General features: G+C 38.7%; 1 protein-coding gene across 1 annotated transcript in view; it reads left to right on the top strand.

Moving 5' to 3' along the window:
• Positions 1-12,631, top strand: part of LOC137985658 (uncharacterized) — a 32,740-nt gene that overhangs the window by 15,730 nt on the left and 4,379 nt on the right. The window contains exons 13-23 of the mRNA XM_068833298.1: positions 615-731; positions 1,344-1,431; positions 2,080-2,141; positions 3,217-3,289; positions 3,743-3,782; positions 3,995-4,091; positions 5,367-5,416; positions 7,065-7,174; positions 9,837-9,896; positions 10,203-10,306; positions 10,813-10,913. Of these exons, the coding sequence (XP_068689399.1) occupies positions 615-731; positions 1,344-1,431; positions 2,080-2,141; positions 3,217-3,289; positions 3,743-3,782; positions 3,995-4,091; positions 5,367-5,416; positions 7,065-7,174; positions 9,837-9,896; positions 10,203-10,306; positions 10,813-10,913 (902 nt within the window). The remainder of the gene's footprint in view (positions 1-614; positions 732-1,343; positions 1,432-2,079; positions 2,142-3,216; positions 3,290-3,742; positions 3,783-3,994; positions 4,092-5,366; positions 5,417-7,064; positions 7,175-9,836; positions 9,897-10,202; positions 10,307-10,812; positions 10,914-12,631) is intronic.

Genomic DNA, 12,631 nt, shown 5'->3' with positions numbered 1-12,631 from the left:
AAGGACACCGAAGGAAAATCGGTATGGAATTTTTCAAATTGTTCTTCATGATCTCAGAAAACCTTGAAAACACGAGTTAATCAATGGTTACTCTTCAAGCTAACCACGGAACTGTCCCAAAAAGTGCACTATTCCCACAACCAGAGAATCAAGGACGGTGTAAATGAAGCGATACTGCTTATGTAAATAAAAGAAGCTTTATTTTCAAAATAAAAATTTGTCTCTGAAGTAACCAAGACTTAATTCTGTATGAAGGTGATTCGAATTTTTAACGCGAAAACAGTAAAAATACCCCATTTTAAGAGCCTGCTGACGCGTAAACAAGCACGGTGACACCATTTTTTTATTGCATTTTTTTAATGTTCATATCATGAATGTTAATTATGCCAAGTTTCCAAAAAAAGTTTGATAGTAGAACAATTTCAAGGGAATTACCTTAAGCAATGAAAGAGCGACTGTTCATAGTGTATCTACCTTGCAAAAAAGAAAAACCATTACCTAACAATGATTTCTCTAGGAATGTAGTGATAATGTCAAGAACTACCATATGTACTGCCTTTGTGATGTGTCAGCTTTCCCTCCTTATTTGTATTAAATGTGTTTATGACTTCTAGCTTTTGACCATGAGGACTGACGCTCGCCGTCTGCGCTGTTCCTGTGAAGATTTGGCTGCTCATGAGTGGAAAGAAAAGAAATATAAGCTCAACAAAGCAATTCTTTCCAAAATAAAGGTACAATCATTTATTTCATGACTTAAAACAGTTTTGAAACTATGATATTAGAAACTGGCACAAATAACCTCGATCTCATTTGATACTGTTGCGACTTGCCAAAGCGAAGTCAAGTCCTGTTGGACGGGGTCAATACCTGGATGGGCGATCGTTCAGCAGTACCAAATGAGTGTCTCGTCAGTGATAAAACAGGAATCGAACTCACCTCGCTAATCCTCGATGACTGTTAGTGTATATTATAATCCTTGTAGCCTTCATCTTACTTTTGTGTCAGGGGAACAATAGGTGATATCTCCATACCAGACGCACATGCCCTTGAAGCGTGTAACTTGCAACTCTTTTCCATGGAACAAAGCTAGGGATTTTAGGGCACCAAATTTTAAGGCCAAATATGGGCAAAAATAAGATCGAAGCTGCGCGCGCAGGAAAATACACAAGTTACGTTACATCCAAAAAAGGAAGTTTTTGAACTCAAAAAAAACCTCATCTCTGAACCAGAGTTAAACGCTTCAGGGTCATGAGCTTCTGTCCATACAAAAATGAGGGGCTTTAAAATTGAAACAGCTTTGCTGTAAATATGCATTTTAGTTGGGACCTTCATTGTTGTTGCAGGAAAACCATCAAGGCCTTGCTACAGATGTTCATGTCATTGAAGACTCGCTAGCAATAGTTGACGACTGTTTAAAACTGGTCGACAAAGGTAACACTAATCCACTCCTTTTTAATATACTGCCTTATTTTTTTCCGAGAGGGCATAGTATTGAATCCTGCAATCTGATTGGTTCCTCACACGGTCCTGATTTTCTCTGCCCACAGGCACAGTAGCTCTCTGAGAATTTTTGTCCTTGACCTTAATTAAATTTCCATTTTTTTTTGCCACTAAATCTGTTTACATACAAAGGTAAGAGTGTCGATACATCACTTTGTGGCGTTGCCCCAGCACCGTCACAAATTGATTTATTTTTAGATACACTTTGCGCGTGCCAATTGTAACCAATCAAAGAGGGCGCAGTATCGAATGATCATGATCACTCCTTACTGGGTATAACGAACTTCTTTCCTGTCAGAGGAGTTGGATGATATACATGAAAGGCATTTAAACTAGACTATAGTGATCTTTCACTCAGAGAATTGTTTCACATTTGCGAGTTTCAGTGCATGTCTTTCACTTAGTCTCCATCATGATCACTTGTAGTTACAAGATGTAACAAACTCCTAATGGACCAGCTCTGATGTAGGGCTAACGTTCCACTCGTCATCTCCTCAGTGCCCTTACAGTGGTCATGTAACTTTTATCAACTAAGCTGTTACAACTTAATGGGTTAAATTTACTTTTTTTTTCCAACAGCGGATAAAGATTTGGATCAAGAATCAAAGGATGTTGAGTTGTGTCTCCAGGATTGTGAAAAGGTAGTTAAGGAAGAGAAGAATCTTCACAAACCAGAAGCTCATGATTTTGAAGCATTTGACTCTGGTTCAGAGCTGGGGATGGTTTTTGGATGTAACGTACCGGTAGTTTGTGCATTTTCCCGCGCGTGCAACTTCAATCTTATTTTTGTCCATATTTGGGCATAAAATCAGTGTCCTAACCAGGTGATCTGGTGACGTAATTCGGAAGACTGGGGAGAAAAAATTTTAACGCAGTATACCACAACTGCTTGTGGCCTTATTTTCGAATTCGACATGGCAGAGGCAAGGTTAGAGTTCATCGGGTCTACTTGAATGTTCATTCAGTAACAGGAAATGTGGTAGACACGGAATGATCTGTTGAGTTTTGGCGATGGAAATACTGCAGGGAGTTTGAAAACAACACCTACATGTAAGGTTACACGCGGTTGTGGGATACAGCGCTAAAATTGTTCTTCCCAGTCCTCCAAATTACGTCATCAGATCACCTGGAAAATTCCCAGCTTTGTTCCAAGGAAAAGAGTTGCAAGTTACACGTTTCAAGGTCACGTGCTCAAACTCAAACAAAAACAAACTCGATAGATTTGAAAAGTAGGATGTTCGGTTACCTTAAAGTTTACACTCCAAGCAAAAACTGAAATAAAATTGTTCAATTTTCTTTCTCGTACATGTAAAAAAAAAAACACCATTCTTTAATGCCACTTGCTTGGAACCATGTTAAATCGATGGGTTCTGCATCAAAATTTAATTGAAAGTTGTAGCTAGCTTGCCAAGGGTGAAAAATGTGAGATGTGTTTCCTGTGTCAGTAGGTCATTTCCGAGTTCATGTCTGTCGTCCTCTTCAAAGCGAGTCGAAGACTCCCTTTGAAGATGAGGCAAGCATGAACTCGGAAATGGTCTATTTCTGTGTAGAGTTTGAGTTGCTGTATAATAAGTTAGAAGAAGAGAAATGTAATGTGTAACTGTGAATGAATGGCTAAACAACTCTTCAAAATAGCTTTCAACCTTGAAATCCTTAAAATGTACTTTGGTGTCTACCACACTGTGTTATTATAACAAATTCGCTTTTATTTACTAGAAACTTGAGGAGCAGGCGAAGGTGACGGATGAGTTGCAGACCGTGACAAAAACTGTCCAAGAGAGCGAAGAGGGTATGCAATCTGAAACCATAGGTTGTGTCTTGAAAAATTGTGTTTCTTCTTTCTTGTGATCCCTGACTATTTTGTGTAGCCCTTTTTTCAGAGTTTTCTAACCAGCGGAGTTGTTTTGGGCCTCCAACACTGGGGATCTTTCTTTGTTTGCAGACATAAAAGAGATTATGGCAGACGATAAGCTGAAGTTTGCTCTTTGCCAAAATCAGACGAAATTTAAGCTGATTTCTTGCGTATTAACATCGAACCAGACCCTACCTTTTCCATGTATTAAATTTTTAACATCTGGTTAAAGAGAGCATGTTCCTGTGACAAAGTGTTCTTCTCAGATTGATAATCTACATTGTTTTCTGAGTGCTTTCTTGTTTCAATTAACCACTTAATTGTTCCATCACTCAGACTATCCACCAGTTTCACCTAAATTTTCTAAGAATACCTTTTTCGATCTTCCAGAACTTACAGAATTAGCAAGTAAGCAGTCCAGTCTTCAAAAGTAAGTACTGTTATTTCTTATTTATTTTTTAGTATTAATTTCTTAATTTTTTTTATTTTTCATTATACTATTTTATTAACAGTTTTTGCAAAATTATAATAATAACCGCAGTAAAATTGCGTGTTAAGTCGGACGTTGGTTTGCTTCCAATATAAACCAGCCAATTGCATTTGCTTTGAAAGAAATGTGTATTTTTGCATTTACTTTCTTAGCGAGAAAGAGAAGCTGCAGGACAAGAAACAAGAGCTTGAAAAAATGATAATTGAGAAAGAGGAGGAACTTCGGGTGATCAAATTGTACAATCAACAGGTAAGTTAGTTTTCAGTACGTTTTCAGGTAAGTAAGTTTTCAGTAAACCGTTTTTTAGAGTCAAGCAATAGCATTTGATATCAATTGGATTGATAAGGTTGATTGACAAGGGTGCTACTATGATAAAAAAATCACTTTCTTTTTTACTTCAGATTTTGAAAGTGTGTTTGCTTAACACCTGACTGGAAAAATTTTGAGCTTTGATTTATACAAAGGCTGTTTACTTTGAGTGTAAGTTTTGGATTTCATGGTCCGCTATCACTAACTTTCAAACCTGGACGATTGGACCTCAGAGGGTTGGATCTAGGGAAAGTGATGTCATTTACTCAGCATGTTACTGTACAGCTGTATGCAAAACACGAGTGTTAAAGTCTGAAAGCGCGAAACTCCCTTGCTGCCCAGTAATTTAGCTGCGTACACACGCATTGCATTCTTAAACTTGGGAGTATTTGACTTCATTTTCTCCTCGATCCAGCTCTCTCAAATTTTTAAAGTTATTCATGGCAGACCATGAAATAAGAAAATTCCTGTTAAAACAAACGGACGCCGTTTTGAAATCAAGGCTTAAAAACTTTGGTCACTTAGTGTTCAGTTAACATAGTTTTGAAATTCCAAAAAAAAGAAGAACTGGTTTTTTGGTTTAGAACTTTAAAGGGTGAAAGGGGTTAAGAATCTCTTTGAATCTCCTCAATTCCCAAATCTCCAAGTTTAAAGAAAGGTGCGGAATAGGGAGGAATATTTCTCAGTGTAGGGTTATTCATTTTTTCCTACATGGTTACGATAATCATATAATATCACATGGCCTTGAATTATCGTAATGATAATTGCATACCGTATCGTGATTTGTACTGGACTTCGTGTTTTAATCAGAGCTCGTGAATAATTGTTATAAACCAACTGAAAGAATGTATATCATATATTTGAACTGTGGATTGCATGAATTGATTTCATTTGAGAATGAATTCATTGGGGCAGCTTATACAGTTGGGAGGAAGACCTCACTCTCTGGGAACTGGTCAGTTCGAGTTCGTTTTTATCCTGGAGTTTTGTCAGCCTCTTTCTCAAATGCTGGAGTTGCTTCTCCTACGGCAATGTTCATTCTTGCGTGGGGGTTTTGTAAACTTTTGAAAGTGGCATGCGTGGTTATAATTGTCAGGGTTGATGATAGCAAATTTGTTCTTGGCAAGTGATTGACTCTCTCAGAAACTATAAGATATTTTGGGCTTTGCTCTCAAACCTTGTGTGAATATTATGGATTACTCTTCTCGCTTTCAGGACCAAACACCAAGTCATCCTATAAAAGCCACGTTTAATCTTATAGAAAGGTTAGATTTTACTTACCTATCTGTTTTTTTTTTTTCAATTTAGCCATTCGGGTACGGTTTTGTCGTGAACTTTCGAACAGCAACGAAGTTCTCTTGCTTACGTTAAATAATAGACCTTCTCCAAAATGGCGGCAACGGATTTGAATGAGTTAAAATTGAAGTGAATGAAAAAACTGGTACCAGAAATAGAAAGAGCACCTTTCCTTTAGTAACCCTGCAAAGTTTCAGCATATCAAATGTTGTCAGTTGAAATTTGACCAATTTGCAGACGCTTGTATGACCGGGGATATACGCCATACCCCCAATCATACAAACGTCTGTAAATTTTTCATTTTTCAACTTATATTTTCTCAGCTGATATTACACCTGATATACTGAAACTTTGCAGGTTTACTAAAGTAAAGGTGCTCTATTTATTTCTGGCATTAGCGTTTAATTTCAACTTATTTGATATTTTGGTCGCCCTTTTGGAGAAGGGTCTATTATACTCGTCAATATAAGTGCTCTTGAGGATTAACTTTGAGGAAAATTCATCAAAGATCACCAATGCGTTTTAAAAGGAGTGGTACCCTGGTTGGAATTCTCTGTTTTTGCCATCTTGAGTTGTCAGTAGCGTTTGGATAAGTTAAGGCAGGGGTCTCGGTGAAAGATAAGTCGCGAAGTCATGTTTCGTTTACAGTTTGCTTAAGGGTCTTGGAGAGGAGGAGAGGGAACAAGGGAAAAGTAGTTGATGACCGGTGCTTTACAAAGCGCGGGTGGTTGACTTAAGTGACGTCATAATTCGACTCGGGCCTAGGCTTTCCAAGCACTCAGTCGACCATTAATATAAAAGGGCGTGGTTCTGGCCGGACCAATTCCAACTTGTTCACACGTTTTCCCGGCGCTTAGAGCCGGCTGCCGCGATTTGCCTCATTTTAAAGATAATTTATCTGCTCCTTGTGATTATTTTCACCAATGGGCCACTTTCAAAAATACCATAATACTCTTTGTTTGGCGCCCTCTGCCCCCCCCCCCCCCCCCCCAAAAAAAAAACAAAAAAAAAAAAAAAAAAATTGCATAAGCATTGTTTTCATTTTCTCTTGGGACCATTGTAAGTCTCGAGAGAAACTGTGGAAACAATAATTATGCCAAATTTTGGAGGGCATGGTATTTTTGAAAGTGGCCTATAGCAGTATTTCAGAATTCAGTTGGTGACCCACGACAACAATTTTTTTAAGTTTTGTTTCTTTGCTGTGGTAAATATCTGTAACAGTCAACAGATATCGAATTTCCATCTCGAAAGTTCGCTTTTATTTGTGTCCCAAAGCTTAGCAAAACAAGCAGTCATTTGCCCATGAATGAGTTAGGGAGAGGGATGGGTGTATCCATGAGATAACGGCGAAAACTGGTTTGCAATGAAACTTGAGAGCAAAGACGTTTGGCGTCACCATAGGATCGACCCATGCCTCTTACTAGCTCGATCGTGGAACAAACGATATCCGAAACTTGTGCGACATGATAGAAGTGAAGATCGCGTGGACTTGAGGTACATCAGTGTTCGATAGTGCTGTAATTTAGTTTCTGCCAAATAAAAAACTGAAGACTAGGAGTACTTTTTACTAAATTTGGGGACCTTTCATGTATGTGATGCTTTTCTTGGTTTACTCAGCATACAGGAATGGGATCTGGATGAGTGGGATGAATCGCGTGCTAAATTTACATTCTTCATGAAGACGGTGGAACTTGTGGCTTTGTTTGGTCCGCTTCCGGATGGGAAAGGTGAGGATTGCGCATGGGCAAACTGTCATGTCAACTCAATAGGCCATTTCCGAGTTCATGTCTGCCTCCTCTTCAAAGAGAGTCTAAGTGCGAAGTCTTTCTTATTAAAATTAGTTTTCATTCATATGTAAAGTAGAACCAATTACCATCACAAAAACTTCGCACTTAAACTCGCTTTGAAGAGGAGGCAGACATGAACTCGGAAATGGCCTATTAATTCCAAACAATCGAATGCACTGAATGCAGGAAACGGAACAATGCCATAGAAGTGGAATTACTCGTTGTAAATTACTTTTGCAATCATTTCCTTGCCTACTGCTTGCAAATAGATAACTCGTGCGTGGAATAAAACGTTCGACCCGTACAACAAATTCGATGGTCAAAGCTAAATTCGATATTTTCTGTGTAAACCTCTTCCACCGAATTTGGGTCTCAGTCATTCAGTGTATTTGTTTTAATACTTACTGTGATTAATGAGCATCACCTGGTTCAGTAAGAAACCGTAAAATTTACTACTGCTAGCGCCAAAGCTTGGACATGCGCAAAACCGTGAAACTGCCCCTTTAAGATTTTCATCAATCGTTCAACTCGCAGACCAACCAACTGGTTGAGCACTTGAATGGGCTATGTCACGTTATTTTTGGTTGGGTGTTTTGGGGAGATCTTTAGTTTATCACGAGTTTAAAACTCGAAAATGGTAATGTGGAATTCCTTTACTGATAAAATTAGTAGTTACATTACAAGATGATTCTGAGCAAAAACTGCCTTTATCCAGGCGATTTGCCATAAACTTGAAAAACCTCTGGCCTACTTTTTTCAAGATTATTACCCAAATGCAATCAGTTTCAATCTTGTCCATTTGTGTCCATCCGTGCTTTTCTTTGCTTCTGCTTTATTTCTTTTATGTTGTTCAACAGCTTTGAAGTGGTTATTGCAATATTTCACTCTACTTTTTGGGCATTTTGGGTGTCATAAAATTACGTAATTTGCGTGACGTAGCCCCTTTAAGATACTATAGAGCGGTTTTCAATTGAGTGTCGAAAGTAATTAGATAATTACTTTGGTTTATGATTACGTCTTTCAGTGATTGGTTCAAAGTTCTCGCGCCATTTTTTCAACCAATCAGAAGTGAAACCAAAACCAATCGTGGCTCACGCGTGCACATTTTCCCGCGCTTTGTGTCGGCTACGTGTAATTACTTCGAGTTTTGATTGGTTTGCCGGATTGTCTCAGTCCTTTTTGATTGGCCAAAGTAATTACTTTGGTTTTGGTTTTACGACACTCAATTGAAACTCGCTCTAACAAATGATGGGTAATAGAAACAAATTAACCCTCGCGTCAACAGAATAACCAACTGACTGATGGTCAAAGTTGAGTGAATGAGTGATCAACCGACTTGGCTGGTTGCACAGAAAGAAAGAAGAAAGAAGGAGAAAGGAGAAAGAATCTCCCGTAACCCTTTAACTCCCATGTTCTAAAGAGTGAATTCTCTTAACTACTTCCATAGATTTCTTTGTTGGCTGGTCATGAGAATTTGGCGTTATATCGGGATCATAAGCTTAAGCTGATTGTAATTTTCATTCTCAATACTTGTCTATCTAAAAGTATATTGAATTGATATGTGAATTTACATACCGATCAATCGCGTAGGAGTCAAAGGGGCTAAGATAAACGGATTCAGATGGCATGGACCCTTCTTAGGCAACAGCCGAGACTACATGGAACCCATTCCAGCCTCTTATGTCGGGTCCAAAATATTACTGAGTCTTTCAATAACATGCGGAAGTCCTCTTAAATTCAAAGGTCAACCGACAAATGCGTTTTTCGCTACCGTCAATCAAATGTTCGGTGGCTCCTCCCAGCTTCCGACTATGTTGACTGAACTGGGCTCAACGATGTGATTTGATTACTGCGCGCTCGACAGTAGTCGGATGTCCGGAGGAGCCGTCAAACATTAGATTGACGGTAGCGAAAAAACGCATTTGTCGGTTGACCTTTGAATTAAAGAGTCCGCGTGTTATTGAAAGGCGCAGTAACATATCTCAGTGTGCATTCCACGTTGGAGGGATGAATGAGGACGTACCGCCTATTGCGGGGTAATGTTTTTGAACCGCAAAAGGAAGGAATTTCTCACCTACGTATTTGGAACCCAAAAAATCGTAAAATCTCGAAGGATCACCTCCCATTATATATTATATCAAGGGACACAGTATTAGAATTCAGGATCAGAAAACGACGATGGCTGAAAGGGAGATGTGGAAGGAGGTTGGCTTAGGCTGAAGGAGGATGAGTGATATGATGATTTCTTACTAAAGGCAAACGCGCTTCAACGTTTGCTTCAACATCCGTTCGATTTTGTTAAACGATGTTAACTGCTGGGGTGGGGAAGCAGTTTCAACACCCAACCCTAACTCAACGCATTTCTCTACCTGAAGCAGCTTACCTCTAGAAAGTTCCATATACAAAATAACCTGTATCAGAGACGGATCACCCGTCTGGGACGAATTAGCGGAATTTTATAGGAATTTCCGTGCTTTTCCTTTATTTATCCACAGACGAGCTATCCTGATTTGCATAAGTTCGTCCGAGAAGGATGATTCGCGTGGACGGATAATCAGTATCTAGTATAAATTAACCCATGCATAAGCTTTTCTTCCTTTAGGGACAAAAGACTCTTGGGAGCAATCAGTTGAATCAATCCAGCTGAACTACGCTGCACCGGGTAAGAAAACAAATTATGTTTAGTGGTTAAAACATTTTGTTATTCCAAGGGTTTGATCATGGCGTATACGGTGGTGTACCAGTCGAAACAGAAACTAAAGGAAAGGCAAGGTTATTTTTTACAGCAATGAGGCCACCCTTTTTTTTTTTGAAAATGTAACATACTGCAAGGGATGAAGTTTGTTAGTCTTGAATAAATAATGAATAACCAGATAACGGTGGTCCGTAACGTGTCAAGATGAAAAAAAAAGGAACTTGACAAACCATGGTTGAATTTCTTTTCTTTTTTTTTTTCCTTTCTTGGCAGAAAATATCAACAGCTACCAGAGAAAGGTTCATACCGTTTTGAAGAGGTCGATATGTCGGGCAAGGCTGATGGAGATGTGCCCAACGAAAGCAGGCTTAACCAAGGTTCTCTATTTATTGTACTAATATGGCGTTCTTAATACGATTGCATGCTAAAAAAAAAGCAATGTTACACCGATGAGCATAAGCAGCATTAAAGAAAATTACTTCTCAGTAGCTTTCATTTGAATGATCACAATTGAGGGTTTCGTCCACAGACTCAAAAGTTAGAACCACCTTGTACTTCTCGCTGCTTTCCATGGCAATGACATTTAGAACCCCTCGACATTGAACCGCCTTGTATTATAAAATTAATACACTGCTTGGATCCCAGTGGATGAAGCATTTCGCCCGGAGACTGCCTTTCTTCGGCGTGACTCTCCTGTCACCTTTTATAATTCTGCTTTTGAAGCACCATCGTGCGTAGGATTGGCAGGCCTCAAAGACAAGGAGACCCGGATGCCTCCTTTGGGAAGCCGGGCTTCTGGCAATCGACACAAGTCTGCCTTGTATTAATTAATAGTTTTAAACTACATAGACGAAGTAATGATTACCTTTGGATCATTTTCTAGGTCTTGGAAGACATGTCGTTCTTAATGTTCAAGGCAAAATGTGTAGGCGATGAGATATACAAGATTTGTTTAGGTCACCTTGCGACCTTTACTGAAGATAAGTACGTAGTATTTCGTCGTTTATTTTTGTTTGTGTCCAAACTGTAAGATGAAAATTGCATTTATGTGAAATCTTGATTTTCTAACTCGGAATTATTAATTAAACAAGACGCCTACAAGGGCGTATCCGTGGAATGCGCAAACAGTTAACACAAATTGTCCAGTTACAGTGAACTTCAAGTACAGGTAGACTTCGGAAAATGGCGAAAGATTACTAGAAAGATACATCTGTAATATAACTTAAAGTTTTTTGTTGTGAAAACTCATTACTAATGTTACTAAATTTGCAAATGCAAACAACGAAGCCCTATTAGCAGGTTATCAGGATACGGGATCTGTTATTTATTTATTTTTTGGAAGGAGACTTAATTCAAATCCTACAGTTTTACTTGCTTCGTTAACTCCTTTCATCCAAAAATTACAGGATAAGCCTTAAATCATCCGAAAAACTTATTACAAATCACAGTTCAACAACTTATCATCCCGGCTGGGCCAGTTGTTCAGAAACTGGGTTTTAAAACGAGTTTTATCCTCTACTCCCAAATGCTGTTCAAGGCTGATATTCAGAAAAACTTTACATTAGAAGAAGTCAATCTTGAAAAACAAAAATAAGCAAAGGAAACTGTGACCAAAAAGTTGAGAACATGAAACAAAAGTTTACGCTAATCCTGGATTAAGGTAATTGGCTTTCGAACAACCGGGCCCTGTAATCGACGTCTGGTTCTGTAATCCTGGTTTAGTTCCTTACAAACTGTATAAATTTGCCGTGGCAAAGACAAGAAGACAACATCCGTGCTCTATTTCTCTTAATGCTCAAAAATTCCGTAATTGCGTGTTGTATAGTCCAGTCCAAAGTTCTAATTTTGCAATTCCATAATCTTGATTTCAGTAACTTGGTACCAAACGTTCCACAATAACTTGAAATCTCGTTAAGAAAAATCCTTAAATCCAGTAGTCCAGTCCGGATTGAGATCGTCAAAACTCTCTCTATCATCGATTCAAAATTCAACAAAAGCTACAAGTAGTAAATAGTTATCAGAAACTACAACAGTTCGTCCTGATTCTACACTCGAGCTGAACAAAAAACCCAAAAAACCCTTGTCATCGTTTTCGAGAGAACAGACAAACAGCCGAAACTGTTCTGTGCCTGCCCCTTACGGCACTGAAAAAGTATCGTACGTTGTACAATAGTACTTGACCGTAGTCCTTGGCCAAGAAACTAATCTTAGCCAAAAGCCCGAGAAGCGATCAGGATACGGGATAATTAGGTAAAAAAATTGTGGGGATATGAGATTTTTAGTCTGGAGGTGGGGGGGGGGAGATACGGGATATTTTTTAAAGTAAGAACGCATTGCGTGTGGTAGTGCAGTAACTTGACAGTGTTTTTTTCCATAACTGTCAACTGAGCGGCGTTTTGTTTTTTCCAGGAGATTCAAGTCCTTGCACAATATGTAGCTCTAATAGTACACGACATTGTTTGGTATCGTAAATCATTACGGTGCCATGGTAGACATCTTTGCTATATACCCTCCAAGAAGACATGTGGTTCAGTAAAATACTAAGCCCAGAACGATTGAAGAAAATAACAGGAAATCGAGAAACATTTGGCTTCAAAGCTGACACGTTGATCATTTACAACTTCTTTTTCACCACAAGCTTAAGCGTGTACTCTGAGCTTCTGACACCTTTCCAAGACCAATGTTACTAAATTTTTTTTTTC

Source organism: Montipora foliosa, chromosome 14, assembly GCF_036669935.1.
Source record: "Montipora foliosa isolate CH-2021 chromosome 14, ASM3666993v2, whole genome shotgun sequence".
Taxonomy (NCBI): domain Eukaryota; kingdom Metazoa; phylum Cnidaria; class Anthozoa; order Scleractinia; family Acroporidae; genus Montipora; species Montipora foliosa.
Note: the sequence above shows the minus strand (reverse complement) of the source record. Positions and strands in the feature narration are given on the sequence as shown.